The following is a 16,172-nucleotide window of genomic DNA, read 5'->3' as shown; positions in this document are numbered from 1 at the left end:
GCAGTGGGCCCTGTGACATGCGACTGAGTGAGGGACTAGCGGAGCACTTCTACCCGACTAATCGCTATCGTGCTAGCCGACGACTCGGTGCCATTCGAGTTGCATGACAGAATGGAAAATCTATTTTGATATTGGCCAGTGGTGGAAAAAGTACTCAAATTCTTTACTTAAGTAAAAGTACCAATACTGTAATATAAAAATACTCTGTTACAAGTAAAAGTCCAGAATAAAAAATTTACTTGAGTAATAGTACGAAAGTATTGGCATCAAAATGTACTTAAAGTACCAAAAGTAAAAGTACTAAATATTTGAAAATAGCCGATCTACAAGCTCACAACGCGTCGCGATGCGACGCGTTGTGAGCTTGTAGATCTGCTATTTTCAAATAGCCTATGTTTAAAATAGGGCTAAAGTGGTTAACGTATGTTTCATTATATCATCTGAAAAGTAACTAGTAACTAAAGTTTTCAAGTAATTGTAGTGGAGTAAAAGTACAATATAAAATAAAAGTATTGGAAATTGGAAATACTCAAGTAAAGTACAAATACCTCAAAATTGTACTTAAGTACAGTACTTAAGTAAATGTACTTAGTTACTTTCCACCACTGGATATTGCACATATCCTTGATATTAGAAATATTGTATATTGATTGGTCCACATCTGGAAAAACGTTGATATGCAAGGTGTTTTGATTCAGAAACGTCAACATTATTCAACATATCAGTGGTTTGCAGAAACACGCAGTGGGCTACGATTGCCATTGTTTTTTTTATTTGTCGACCAGGTTGAGATATTTGAACATCCCCTTATCATTACACACTTACAGTAAAACAAAGTCCAAGGCATTCCTTTTTAAAAACGAACATTGAAGTCCTTGTGCAAAGAAGGTGGTTTCGTTTTTCAGGGATTTGTTTCATTGTTCATTAATGTGTGTGGCATACAAAACCATTATACAAAGAAAAACTCAGTGACGAGCATTCCCATTACATGAAGATTCAGAAAAGCTTTTTTTAGAAAGAAACATTATCGTCCAAATTATTAGTCCAAAACTGTTCTGGATTCATATGAAAAAGAAAAAGAAAAATTGCAAAAGTAACAGATCTACAAGCTCAAGCTTTCGAGCTTGCGGATCTGCAACTTTACAATAATATAACTACAATATGGAGATAGGAGGTTTCTGCCTGACAGCAACGATATTAGGTAGTGCTAATGTAGCCACCATCTACAGTACAGTATAGGATTCATCACAGGCACTCATATTTACACCTCAGCTGATGAGGAACACCAGACAAAAGTTTCTGTACAGCCCACATGCTTGTTGTCAGGCAGAAACCTGTTATCTCCATGTTCTAACTTTTTGTGTTTTATTCGTAAGTTAACGACCTACTTGATCACACTACAGCGTCACACAAAAGCATCAAAAGTAGCAGATCTGCAAGCGACGCGTTTTGAGCTTGTAGATCTGCAATCTGTGGATTTGAATCCTGGAAAAGTAACAGTTTTGGACAGTAACAGGATTCCACCCGACAGAGACGATATACAGTATTCTGTCACTAATGGATACCCATAGGCCTTCCCTTAAAACAGCTCGTCAATCACTGCTGTTGATTGATTAGGCCTACCGTAGATAAGACACACACAACAAAAATTAAAAAAAATTAAATCAATCAAATCAAAAATCACTGATTAATATTCACAAATAAATACAAACAATTTACATGGAAAACAAAGGACTGAATGCATGTTCTGAATCCTGTACAGGAGTGTGCTTTGAATTTCAAGACAGACCACAGTCTTAGGTACACAACGGAATGTTTCTTTGTATCTTACAGACAACTAGGCGATTGATCCACTTAGTGTGAATCAAACCCACGTCATCATAATGAAACCCAACACTCTCTTTATCAGCCTTATTACAAACCCTTAGTAATTAACCACACCACTTAAACCCCATATGGGTAACTAACCGGAGTCCCTCAGGGCTCAATACTAGTGTATTTTCTGTTTTCTGTAATTGCAGGGAAAGCTTTCACAGAAAATAGCCGATCGACAAGCTCACAGTGAGTTTGGCGATATGCTATTTTCAGCAAAAGCTTTCCCCACAATACAGATGCTGGGGTTTAAGTGTTTAAACCCATATAGCTGACCAGGGCTGCCTTTTCGCACTGAACTAAATACAGCATCTTTGCTGAACACAGCCGATCTACAAGCTCACAAGCTTGTAGCGCCTCCTACTGTCAGTTCCCAGTACTTACCACACGTCTTACTCAAGCCATGCTACTCATAAGCCGAGTCAGCGGTGCCGGTTATCAACCCAGAAACTTGCGATTAAAAAGGCGAGCGCTAAACCAACCGAGCAACCCTTAAGGGTCAATTTGCACACTCTCTCTCTCAGAGTTAAGTTAACATGAAGGATTTTTTGCTGTGTTCCTTCTATCAGAGGGGGTTTGGCAGTGACAGCTGAGGAAAGCAACAGCGCATACAGTTACAGCAGTCATTTGGTCCCTGGTTGAGGAGAATACATGACATCCCCTCAGCTCTGTGCAGAGGAATAATGTCACCCTCAAAGACAACACTGAAAGACAACTCTGCGTATGCACAGAGTTGTTGCTGGACACCTATAATAGAAATACCCTCCATTTCTTCTCTATTTTGCATTGATCTCTGTCCCTCACATCGAGTTGGGACAGAGAACTGGTGTTGTTTCCCAGCAGCAGAGTGCTTGTCAGCAGCAGCATTCTACAGTGTGCATAAGGAGATGTCCCATGTGTAGATCGATTTAAATGATTATTTAAAAATAAATAAAAATAATAATAATTTAATAAAATAAGCTGATTTGGGGTAAGAAAATCCTATTATCTCATTACAGGTGACAAAAAATAGAGATAATAGCAGATCTAAAAGCTCACAGCGACACACCGTCGTACGACAAAGTATAAAACAGGACTTAATCAGACTAATTGATTTAGTGACAAAATCAACAAATTTTTTGTCGATTATAAAATGCTTCTCGATTATTGGAAAAAGTAATTGATAGAATAATTGCTAAGAAAATAAAGAATAGCTGCAGACCTACCCATGTGGTCTTTGTGCTGAGTCCAGAATCATTCTGTGGCTTATCCTTCTCCCTGTGGAGCTTGGAGAATGCTTTCATTCTTTTTCTGGTACTTTTTTAGCATTAGGACCCAAATTTATTAATTCATCTCATTGAAAGAATTTGGGGGGACGATTGTACTTTTTTTGTATTTTCCCCCTACAAACAGAGAAATAATTCACAATTTATGCGTGTAGCAGACGCTCTTATCCAGAGCGACTTACAAAGTGCAGCAAGATCAGAGTCAGTGACATGAACCCTAATCAACAAATGACAGGGTAAAATGTTATACTCTGTAGTACAACTATGTGACGTGTCACTTACCTAAAATAACTTATATTCAAGCTCACAATGGTTCACACGTGAGTTGAAGTGACAACCTCGTGCCATGAAGAATAAATTAAGTGTGCAGTTTGAAGATATGTTCAATATTGATCTGAGCTTATTTTACATCTTGTCAAGTCACAGCTCCTCCCCGCTCAAAAAAGTATGGAAAGAGACCTTCAGCAAAGCTGAGGCTTTAATACTTTGTGCACGTTAGCCTAGCTTTAATTATTTTTAACCACTTAAGCCCCATTTCATACTTGGTTCAATGATGTTGTAGCCGATCTACAAGCTCACAACACGTTGCGACACGTTGGGAACTTGTAGATTGGCTATTTTGAACTACTTATTCTTGCCCAGGTTGAAAGTGGACAAATGTTTTCACAAGTATATTAGATACAATTACATCATAATTTGCAATTACTTTTTTTCTGAAATATGCATCGTGTTCAACAGCTGTGTGATATTCTTTTTTTATGTAATCAAATGTCTTTGCTGATGGTGCAATTAGCAAAAAGATCCTTCATTAAGACATAAATTAGAATGTGTAGATTTGTTAAGACCAGCCATCCATCTTTGGGGTAGCGTAAAGGTGTATTTCCATACTTTTCAGAGGAGCTGCTATACTTGTGTTTGAATTGAGCTAAGCGGTAGGCTACGCTTGCCGTTCGACATACTTTGAAACTTCACACAGAGAGATAATAAAATAAATGAAACCCCCCCCATAAAATCCATGTGTTTAACTGAGTTTAACTGACTCTGGGTAATTAGGAAAAACCCAGACCAACCTAGGTCTTTAAGACATTAATTTGACCTTATGGGGACCCAAAAGACCCATTATAGTTTGAGACACAAGGTTTACAACGGTCAGGTCACTCATTTCCGGGGCGCTTCCTTTGTAACTGACTGCAGATCAGTGGACTGACGGTCCTTGCGTACTGATCAGTGGATCGACTGTCCTCGGGCCCTGATCATTGGTCAGCATCAGCGAACTCCGTCCGCCCGCCAAATCTTCACCGTCCGATCACTATTTCACACACACACACACACACACACACACACACACACACACACACACACACACACACACACACACTTTTAGTTATATTAACATTATACAAACTGTAGACTCCATATGAATGTGACTGTGTAACGGCTGCCTTTGTGACTCACTCGGAGGCGCTGAAGATGTGACTGCTGTTGGTGGCCAGGCCGTTGATAGGACTGTCGTGTCCCCTGACGTCCCCTAGGGGCACCAGAGAGTCGGTGTCCCAGAGTCGCAGGACCCCGCCTCTGCAGCCACTTAGAAGCATCGGGCTGCCTGGTACCATGGCCAGGGCACTCACCCAGTCTGGAGACAGCCCTGGAAGACTGGAGGACTGCTGCAATGGGGCACAAGTACATACTAGGTCAGTGGTTAAGTGCACATAGTACACTAGTTTAACCCATTAAGACCTGGAACGAATCTGTGTCACTTTAGATTTCTTAGGCTATTCAAAAATAGCAGATATACAAGCTGAGTGCCGCGCTATGAGCTTGCAGATCTGCTATTTTTGAAAAATCTTGAAAAAAAATGTTTTCGATTTTTTTCCAAAAAACTGTTAGGATTTAGAAAACATTTTAAAGAATCGCCTCAGGTCTTAAAGGGTTAACCCGTTCAATCCGGGAACGCATCTACAGTTTTTTTTAGTTTTTTTTTGTAATTTTTCATTCAAATAAATTGTCTGACTGCGGTTTTAAACACATACGACAGTTCTACCAGCAGCGAGCAGCAAATAGACACCTCGATCACTAGCTGACTCACTCAACCCCCCCAAACAGAGTCAAACAGTCAAATACTTCATAACCGGATGTGACGTTTTCGACAATCGCCGATCGCCGACCAGACCGTTGTGATACACAACGACGATGACTGCTCGTCACCCAGACTAAAGAAAATAGAAGTGGAGCTCTCCGTTCGCATTTTATACCGTGTGAAAAAATGTGTTTTGGCCTAAATAGCGCATTTTTCAAGCTAAAACCGGAAACCGGAAACCGGAAACGGAAATCGCTGAAATTGCTTCCGGGTGAAGCGGAGGTGAGTGGAAAACGAAACTGATCTCGGAATGTAAATAAAACAGCGTGATCGTCTATTAACCAAATTAAACATTAGGACGCAGATCTGCGTCCTAGATTATTCTGGCAGCCCACGGTTGTATCTAATAGGACGCAGCAGATCTGCGTCCATGGCAGCTTATGTGTTAAAGAGCTGGAGAGATGCAGAGACCCCTGTTACTGAACAAACACTCTAAAGCAATGATTACTAGCAGAATAGTGCTTTAACCTTTTAACAAAAAACTAAAAATTGATTTGTGTTGCTGTTACTGATTCAAATTCAAAAATCCTGTACCTGTATAAACTAGCTTTTATCGTTGTCCTGCACCTGTAGAAACTAGCTTTTATCGTTGTCCCGCACCTGTAGAAACTAGCTTTTATCGTTGTCCTGCACCTGTAGAAACTAGCTTTTATCTTTGTCCTGCACCTGTAGAAACTAGCTTTTATCTTTGTCTTGTACCTGTAGAAACTAGCTTTTATCTTTGTCCTGCACCTGTAGAAACTAGCTTTTATCGTTGTCCTGCACCTGTAGAAACTAGCTTTTATCTTTGTCCTGCACCTGTAGAAACTAGCTTTTATCGTTGTCCTGCACCTGTAGAAACTAGCTTTTATCTTTGTCTTGTACCTGTAGAAACTAGCTTTTATCTTTGTCCTGCACCTGTAGAAACTAGCTTTTATCGTTGTCCTGCACCTGTAGAAACTAGCTTTTATCTTTGTCTTGTACCTGTAGAAACTAGCTTTTATCTTTGTCCTGCACCTGTAGAAACTAGCTTTTATCGTTGTCCTGCACCTGTAGAAACTAGCTTTTATCGTTGTCTTGTACCTGTAGCAGTCGTTTGCTGGCCACGTCCCATTTCTTGATGCAGTAGTCTCTGGAGCCGCTATACAGACTGTCCCCCTGGAGGAGCAGGGCCTCCATGCCGTTGTTGTGGGCAGGATCAAACGTGTAGCTGGGAGTGACGCTGCCCTGGGCCCCCTCTGTTACCTCAAACATCTGGAGACACACACACACACACACACACACACACACACACACACACACACACACACACACACACACACACACACACACACACACACACACACACACACACACACACACACACGGTGATGAATTGATGAACATGTGGAAAAAAACGAACCACTTAAACCCTATATACTTTGTGAGCTTGCAGATCGGCTATTGTTGCCAAATGTTTGCCTATTATGACATTCATGTGGGTTCATGTGGTTATACAAATGTATTTCTATATATCTATGAGTGTGTGAATGTACACTCATAATTGAAGCAATGCTAGAACTATTAAGCTGTGAGATGATTAAAGCTTTGACATTACTCATTCACTGCCAATGACGTCTTTTGACGGCCGTTTTCAGTGTGCCATCAGTGCCAATGACGTCTTTTGACGTCACCTAAAAAAAATGTTTTTTTCAAAATAAAAATTTTATTTTTTTTATTTTTTTTTAATCTCAAAGGAACTAGGAGAAAACGATTTTCAAAAAGTATATTTTCCATCCACTTCAATGTAAAAATTTAAACGGAGAAATGTTTTTCTCCGTTTGATCCATAATGCCTTTGGCATATGGATCAACTTGCTTGAAATAAGCCTGGCAGTGAATGAGTTAAGGTTGTTATGGAAGAAAAAAAATCAAAATCAAAGTGAAGTCAAGGTGAATAATGGAGTGTGTGGCATAACAGGAATGTAGAATGTAAATAGTATCAAGGACAACTGCATCTTGAATGGGACGCCATGTCAGTGTTATGTACACGTATTAAAGCTGCAATCCGGAACCTTATTTTAATGAATAAAACATTTCACCAATCCGTATGGCAGAGTATGATATACAATATAACACAATATAATATAATGTTCTTCCATTGAGAAAGTTAGATGGTGTCAGGTAGGACACCTACTGGTGGACAAGTAGTGCTGTCTGAACCTCATTAGCACAATATCTCCCCTGGACAAGCAGGGATTGCGTCTTGGTTGAGTGGTAGAGATTTGGTCTCTCATGTGGGAGAGCTTGATTATAATTCCCGGCTAAGATAAAAAAGTTACGGATTGCAGACTTCAAGTGTGTGTGTGTGTGTGTGTGTGTGTGTGTGTGTGTGTGTGTGTGTGTGTGTGTGTGTGTGTGTGTGTGTGTGTGTGTGAGAGTCCTACTTTAATGTGATGGTCTTTGGAGCCGGTCAGCACAGTGTCCTGTCCATTAGCTACCTGGTCCACTGTCAGACACATGACCGCTCCCAGGTGGCCCGTTAGCTTCCCCGTAGAAGCGTGCGTGCGTGCGTGCGTGCGTGCGTGCGTGCGTGCGTGCGTGCGTGCGTGCGTGCGTGCGTGCGTGCGTGCGTGCGTGTGTGTGTGTGAGAGAGTCCTACTTTAATGTGATGGTCTTTGGAGCCGGTCAGCACAGTGTCCTGTCCATTAGCTACCTGGTCCACTGTCAGACACATGACCGCTCCCAGGTGGCCCGTTAGCTTCCCCGTAGAAACAAACCTAGACAGAGAGCACAAAACAATCAGCCACTCAAAACCTGAGGGCCGGGGCCCACTGGTGGGCTGTCAGGATATTGCAAAACACAAACATTTTTACTATTATCATCTTTGCCCCTTTTCTCCCTAGTTTAGTCGTTATGCCAATTCATTGAAGGTTGTGTATTGATGGAGTGATAAAGGTGCATGGTTGTGTATTGATGGAGTGATAAAGGTGCATGGTTGTGTATTGATGGAGTGATAAAGGTGCATGATTGTGTGTGAGGTCTTACTTCTGAAGGTCCCACATGCGTACAGAGTTGCCTGCCGCAGCATACAGGAAGGATCCGGAGGCGTTGAGAGCTATCTGGTTTATCTGACTCTCTCCCGGAGGGATGGACATACTCCTCTGAGACGAACAGCTGTCTCCTTGACTCACCTGGCCAGAAGACCTGAAATGCACACATAATTCCATATTATTAATATAGGTTTTTTTCTACTTCATCATACAATAGTGTCACACAAAAGTAGTGAAAATAGCAGATCTACAAACTTTTCTTTTAGTTTGTAGATCGTTATAGAGTGTGTTATATTCACTATTTTAAATACATAATGATAATAATATCTTAAAATAATAATAAAAAAGGAACGGTTTTGGACATACAAGGTTTCCACCCAACAGCGACAATATACTATGTATACAATATACACTTGCTACACATGCTATTAGTATTGGTAGTAGTAGCAGCAGAAACAATGATCAGTATTTTACTAGTGGTACAGTGTGTAAGTATGTAACTAGAGGTACAGTATGTACTTACGTGAGTGTGCGTATACACTTTGCAGAGTCTCGTATGTCCCAAACTTTGATGAAGGCCGTTGAGACGGTGAAGACAAGACTGGAGCAGTACCTAACTCCAACAACAAACACAGCCATGGTCCATTATTATCTGTGGCTGGACAATATTGGTTCCTCTTTGCAATACTTGGTCAGCATTAAGAGTTCCATTTAGAGTTAGCAAGCTTTAGGTCTAGAGGACAAAAGTTGAGACCTTATTATAGTGGATAAATTGCACCAGTCTAAGTTACCTTTGACTTAAAGTGTCAGTGTTCTAAAATAGGCAAAAAGTTACAAAATGTTTACATGACTGAAATACTGAAAAAACCATGTTACAGACAAACAGACAGACAGACAGAGACACACACACACACACACACACACACACACACACATGCATACGGTAGATATGTTACCTGACAGAGACAACACTGCTGGGGTGTTCACCCAGAGACATGATCTCCTGACCCGTTACCAAGTTCCACACTTTACATGTACGATCTGAGAACACACACACACACACACACACACACACACACACACACACACACACACACACACACACACACACACACACACACACACACACACACACACACACACACACACACACACACACACACACACACACACACACACACACTGTAAACTGTGTACAAATCTAGAGCAGCTGTGGGCAAATCTTGTTGTAGTTCTGCTATTTTAAAAAAATCTTGAAAGAATTTGAAACTCTTATATATTTTTGTACACATTTTAACAACACAAATGTTGTATGTACATAACCCTAACCCTTTAAAGGTATATTTAACTTTCAAACATGTTTGGGGTCATTTTAACTGACTGATATTGTCCTACTAATACAGTACGTGAGGACTTTATTCTTTTTTTGGGGGGGAAATTAAAGAGAAAAAATAGTAATTGAAAAAACACGGGTCTCCTCACACATTAGAAGGACAATATCAGTCACCAGAACCAAGGACGGGTGTTTTCAACGAATCTAACATGGTTAAAAGTTTGAAGTTACAATGGGTTTGTATAGGAAGGGGGCGTGTCTGTTAAAATGAATATCAAACACCTAAATACTAAATCAAGCAACTTCAAAACTGTCTGGGGTGCTCACAAAAGCCCTAGTCGACGTTAAAATGACCCCCAAACATGTTTGAACGTGAAATATCCCTTTAATTTGGGGGTCTTTGACATGGACATGTTTAAGAGAATCGTACTTGGGACAACCCGGGCCTCTGGCTCCCCATGTGGGCTCACTAACCACTCAGCTATGGTCTCCCACAATAAATACAGAACGCTTCACGAGTTTGCGTGTTCATGTGAACGTACCTTTAGATCCAGTGAACAGCAGGTCATCGGTGGCGTCCACACAGAGGACAGGTTTAGTGTGTCCCTCGGCAACGGAGACGCACTGCAGCTTGTCCCCTCGGCTGCTCTTAGGGGGCGACACTGGGTTGATGATCCCCCTGAAGTACAACCAAAGACCTTATTACTCATCAGCATCATTCTATATCGTTGCTGTCGGGCAGAGACCTCTGATCTCCATATTTTAACTTACGTCGTCACACAAAGGTATCAAAAGTAGCAGATCTACAAGCTCGAAACGCGGCGCGAAGCGACGCGTTTCGAGCTTGTAGATCTGCTACTACTTTAGCTATTTTTGAATTTGAATCCAAAATGAGGTTTCCACCCGACAAGAGATGATAAGCAGGTACAGTAGGTACCTGGCTATGTAGATACACAGTCATCAGTGTTAATTCAACTGTGAGTGTAACAATTGGCCCAAATGCCTGTATTTGTAATCTTTAGCAGTTACTCAAAGCTTTGCTTCTGGGGGTCCCTGGAACAAAACATTTTGAGATGGGGGTCAGCGGCCAAATACATATCATTTTGTAGCTCCTTGACATGAAAAGGTTTGAGCACCACTGATATAGCAAAAACTAAGGATTTAGTTTGACATTTTGTAAGACATTTGTAGAATCTCAATGGGTTACTGTAGGTAAAAGTAGCAATACCAAAATAATGGAGATATACTTTTACAAGTAAAAGTCCTGCATTAAAACATGTAAAGTACAAAAGCACTGGGATTAAAATATACTCAAGGTTATGCAGAATGGCCAATTTCACATGAATCATATTGGATTATAATTAGTATTAACGGATGTTTTGTATTAATAAAGTAGTAAACTAGTAACTAAAGCTGTCAAATAATTAGACCAGAGTAAAAAGTACATCATTTGCCTCTGAGATGTAGTGGAAAAGAAGTATAAACTATTTTTAAAAATGGTAAAGCATGTAAAGTAAAAGTACCTCAAATTAGTTTTCAAGTGCAGTACTTGAGTAAATGTACCTTACTTTCTAGCCACTGACAATAAGAGAGAGTTGTTCAGAGAATATTGAGTATTGAATGGAATTAATGAAGATGATTGATTACCTATGGCCATCAGATACACGTGACTCCTCCATTCTGAAACCAACAACAGGCAAAAAAAAAAGTAAATATCCAGTGACTACTTCTCTTACTATAGCCACTTGCCAAAGGTTCAAATATGCAATCCGCTGTGTTTCACTTGCTGGCGCTATCTTCAGCAAACAGGACAAGCGTTAGATGTTAGAACCAGCCGAGCAACGGAGAAGCATGCAAGTGCCACAACTCACTGACTCAATTACTCTGCATTATGAATTATGCAGCACAGTTTTTCCAGCAACGACGGATGGGTTTCAAAAGGGCTTCCCAGGTTACAGTCCAAGTAAATGTTGCATGCAGGCCTACACGGTACACGCCTACAATTGAATACTGTAGTGCGATGCAGTGCATTTCATATTCAAACATACCTTTTATTATCTGGATAATAATGTAAGTTAGTCTTCTAATCGGATGTGTAAGTGTCTTTTATTTTATCGGCTTAATGTGTCAATAATGCTGAAACAGTGCGTATTCTAGTCATGACATTACTATACTGTATAGTAGCTGGTTTATTGACAAAAAAAAACATAAGGAGATTGCATAACTGACACTGCATTTATGGCCTTCAAATCTATCTATGACAATGTACATGTAGCTCCCTATGTGTGCAATTTAGGCTTTTTTGGTGTGACCATTGTCATGGCAGACCCCTGAACAGTATCTGTGACAAGTTTGGAGTGGCTCAGAGCGACGGTGCACCTTGACTGTGTATTTTCTGTTTACTAAAGTGCTGGAGAGACAGGGAGACGCCCGTTATTGATGAAATACTTGATAGCAATGATTACTATCGCAATATAGAGCTTTAACCTTTTAACAACATGCTTTTTAATTTAACCCAAAAATATCACTTACAGCACCTTTAATCAAAAAAGTAATCGCGAGGAAGCACTACAGTTAGGGCTTCCACGATTATGACATTTTACTTACATTTTACACAAATAATTGCGATTAACGATCGTGTTTTTGGCATTGAACACCGGAACATATAAATATTACATTTCTCTTTTGCTTTTAGGCTTTGTAAACAAACATTTCACAGGACATGATATGACAAATAACTATAATACACAAACGAATTACTGACATATGTAATAACTCGGACAATTGCTAAAAAAAGAATAGCGGAAATAGTCGATTTACAAGCATGCCACGCGTAGCATCACGGCGCGTCGTATGCTTATCGTAATTGTACTTGTGACAAGCCTAACGTATCATTGAAAAGGCTTCTTACGGTGGTTTGTATTCTGTGGTCTTGGTCTTGGGTTCTGCACAGACAGCAGGGGGCGTTGCAGGTACGGGTACGGGTATGTGTGTTTGCACTGGGATGTGTGCGCTAGCGTACGCTCCTCGATCCAGCAGCCTCCTGCGGGTGATGGGCGAACGTTCCGCCGACAGCCTCTCAGAGCCCGTGGGTGACCTGGCTCCAGAACTGCACGCACACACGCACACATGGAAACACGCACACATGGAAACACGCACGCAGACGTTTTCACACACAAGTAGAAAGAATTGAACGTGTTAGATTGAGGCTTGTTTGTTTGTTCTGCCTTGGGTTAACGTCAATGCGGGAACGCATCTGTGTCATTTTAGATTTGAGCTATAACCAATATTAACCATTGTTTTATACTTTGGCTATTCAAAAATAGCAGATCTGCAAGCTCATAGCGTGACATCGAGTGCCGCGCTACGAGCTTGTAGATCTGCTATTTTTGAAAAAAATCGTGAAAAAATGTTTGTGCAAATCTTTGAATAAATATATTGTTTTTGAAGCAAAAATTTTAACTCAAATCTTTGCTTCTCGGGGGTGGGGGAGGGGGGGGGGGGGGGGTCCCTGGAACAATATATCTTGATGGGTAAACCATCATACCCAAAATGATATGTATTTGTCCGCCGACCCCAATCTCAAAATATGTCGTTCCAGGGACCCCCAGAAGCAAAGATTTTAGTAAAATATATGTATTCAAAGATTTGCACTTAATGTTCAAAAATAGCAGATCTACAAATAGATCTGCTATTTTTGAATAGCCAAAGTATAAAACAATGGTTGTATAGCTAAAAATCTAAAATGACACAGATGCGTTCCCAGATTGAATGGGTTTAAATGTCCTGATACATGCACACTTATGCTGTTCATCTCGACAAGAACACCTCTACTAGTTCACAGTCAAGTCATCAGTGTTAATTTAACTCTGAGAGTGTGTACAAATGTAACATTTTGTGCACTCGCAGAGTTACAAATGTATACATTAAAATAGGATATGGTACTGTTAGGACTCAAATGATTTCAGCCAAGAGTAGGGAGAGCACCTCCAACCACTGCAGATGTGCCAGTTACAACTGTATATTGTATTAACCCATTGAGACCTGAAGCCGATTCAGTGGTGCTCAATCTTTTTCATGTCAAGGACCCCCAAAATGATATGTATTTGGCCGCGGACCCCCATCAAAATATTTTGTTCCAGGGACCCCAAGAAGCAAAGATTTGAGTTAAAAATGTTCGCTTTAAAAATACATATATTTCAAAGATTTGCACACATTTTCACGATTTTTCTAAAATAGCAGATCTACAAGCTCGTAGCGCGGCACTCGGTGCCGCGCTATGAGCTTGTATATCTGCTATTTTTGAATAGCCCAAAGTGTAAAATAATGCTTTTTAGCTCAAATCTAAAAATGACACAGTTCCAGGTTAAGGTTAGGGTAGGGTTTAGGGTTGAGGGAACATAGGGGTTGTATGAGGGATACATAGGTATTGCTCCCCAATAGCTGACCAAGTAAGGAGTTTGAATGAATCACCAAGTTTCTTCATTACGAAAGTTGTGAAGCAAAAAAAAAAAAATCATGATTTAGAAGCCCTACTGCTGCAGCCTTACTACAAGCTTAAATGTGTACAGCATGCATACAATCAAAGTGTATGGTCTATTATATCCATAAGGGGATGGTGTTGAACTCTTTGCTTACATGCCAGCTATCCGTGTAGAGAGCGGTGAGGGGTCCAGACTAGGTCCCTGCAGGTCCCTTAGTGGTACCTCCTCCGGGGGCTCAGTGAGGGGCAGCAGGGGGGCAGAGAAGCCCCCTGTTGGGGGCGAGTCACCAGTCAGGTCCCCGGTGCTGGCATACAGCAGTTCCATCTGCGTGGCGGTCCGCCTACGCGCCTGTGGGGGGGGGGGGGCAGTTGGCAGTAATTTCTGCAATGGTCCAGAGAGGACTCTACACCAAGTGTTCCCAAACCTTTCCAATGCTAAGGACCTCTAAATAGCCATAGCCTCTGGCTACGGCTACTATATTGCGAAGTGGCTTTAAAAAAATCATACCCAGTGAAGTGAGCGGTGCTATTTATGAGTTATTAATTTCATCATGCATCATCGTGCATCTCGGTAGCCAATCACAGCACGTCCTGCGAAGTGACGTGCTTAAATGTTTTACATTATTATTAATTTCATCATGCGTCTCGCTAGCCAATCACAGCGCGTCTGCGAAGTTTGAAGTCAATTTCATCATGTGTCTCGTTAGCCAATCACAGCACGTCCTGCAAAGCTTAGCCTATGGGCTGTGTTTTCCACAGCATGGCGTCACAGCGAAAGACACATTTTCACGACGGAAAGAAAAACTTTCACCACGGATGGGTCCTAAACCCTCTTATAGGAGCGGTTGCACTGCTCAAAAAAGATCTATAATGTAATTATGTAGGCCTAAATACAGTATATAAAACAGGGGGAAAAAGCTAAATGAACAGATCTACAAGCTCACAATGTGTGGCATCGCAACACTTTGTGAGCTTTTATTTAAGTCATGACAAACATTGTCCGTAAGCTTATCGTCTCTGTCGGGGGAAACCTCATTATGTCCAAAATTGTTACTTTTCCGGATTCAAAAATTGCAAAAAAAAAATTTTTAAACTTTTTTATACTTTTGTGTGACGCTCTGGTAGTCTCAAGGGCATTCATTTACGAAAAAACACGAAAAGTTAAAATATGGAGATAAGAGGTTTCTGCTCGACAGCAACGATATACAGTATATAAAACAGAACATAGCTAAATTAACAGATCTACAAGCTCACAAAGTGTTGCATTGTGAGCTGGTAGAAAAAGCTATTTTCGGGCTTGACAAGTCACTGTCTGTAAGCTTAATGTCCTACCTTACTCCTGGGTCTGGATTCCCCACAAAGCTTCATCAGATCTGATGCCAGCGTGCTGAAAGAGACCAATGTCTTCAGCAACATTTCAAATAAGGTTTTGCATTCCTTATTTGATATGAAAGTACACAATCCAAGCTAGAATCGTGGGCTTAACCCATTAAGACCTGGAACGCATCTGTGTCACTTTAGGTTTCCTTGGCTATTCAAAAATAGCAGATCTACAAGCTCGTACTACGAGCTTGTAGATCTGCTATTTCTGAAAAAAAAAAAAAAACTTTTAGGATTTCGATTTTTTTTTAAGAATCGCCTCAGGTCTTAATGGGGTAAAGGCCGCCCACACCAAGGATGATTACTATAATTTAAAAATAACTATAATGATAATGATGTGAACGTAACTGACATGTTGAACGTGATGTCCAGTAAATCCGGATGGATTTTAATTGGCTGTACAGTATGTATCACACGAGGTCAGTGATCCACATTGGAGCCACACCATTTCTACTTTTATTTCTTTTTATTGATGTGTCTATTTCGATGTGCTAACTTTCCAGGAAGAGAAAGGCTGTAGTTCCCATTAGCTTGGAATCCCCATCGATGATGTCATTGGTAGGCAGGTTTCTGAACTGTCCAAACCCACCTCTGAGGTGTTATTTTTCCATGCTTCACCACCCCCCCCCCCTTTTTTTTTGTACATTTATTTTTTATTTTTATTTTTTTCATGCTTCTTTTTTTGGTACATA

At 40.7% G+C, this 16,172-nt stretch overlaps 1 protein-coding gene across 1 annotated transcript in view; it reads right to left on the bottom strand.

Moving 5' to 3' along the window:
- Window positions 1-1,087: 1,087 nt before the first annotated feature.
- LOC308079816 (kinesin-like protein KIF21A) overlaps window positions 1,088-16,172 on the bottom strand; it is an 80,165-nt gene continuing 65,080 nt past the window's right edge. The window contains exons 26-37 of the mRNA XM_080421421.1: window positions 15,433-15,487; window positions 14,256-14,449; window positions 12,529-12,726; window positions 11,265-11,297; window positions 10,160-10,296; window positions 9,241-9,325; window positions 8,808-8,897; window positions 8,280-8,438; window positions 7,894-8,011; window positions 6,337-6,507; window positions 4,593-4,801; window positions 1,088-4,446 (exon numbers count right to left, since the gene is read on the bottom strand). Of these exons, the coding sequence (XP_080277547.1) occupies window positions 4,404-4,446; window positions 4,593-4,801; window positions 6,337-6,507; window positions 7,894-8,011; window positions 8,280-8,438; window positions 8,808-8,897; window positions 9,241-9,325; window positions 10,160-10,296; window positions 11,265-11,297; window positions 12,529-12,726; window positions 14,256-14,449; window positions 15,433-15,487 (1,492 nt within the window). The 3' untranslated portion in view covers window positions 1,088-4,403. The remainder of the gene's footprint in view (window positions 4,447-4,592; window positions 4,802-6,336; window positions 6,508-7,893; window positions 8,012-8,279; window positions 8,439-8,807; window positions 8,898-9,240; window positions 9,326-10,159; window positions 10,297-11,264; window positions 11,298-12,528; window positions 12,727-14,255; window positions 14,450-15,432; window positions 15,488-16,172) is intronic.

This window comes from Gymnoscopelus braueri (genome assembly GCF_963280865.1).
Source record: "Gymnoscopelus braueri genome assembly, chromosome: 23".
Lineage (NCBI taxonomy): Eukaryota > Metazoa > Chordata > Actinopteri > Myctophiformes > Myctophidae > Gymnoscopelus > Gymnoscopelus braueri.
This window is presented reverse-complemented; position numbering and strand designations above follow the sequence as displayed.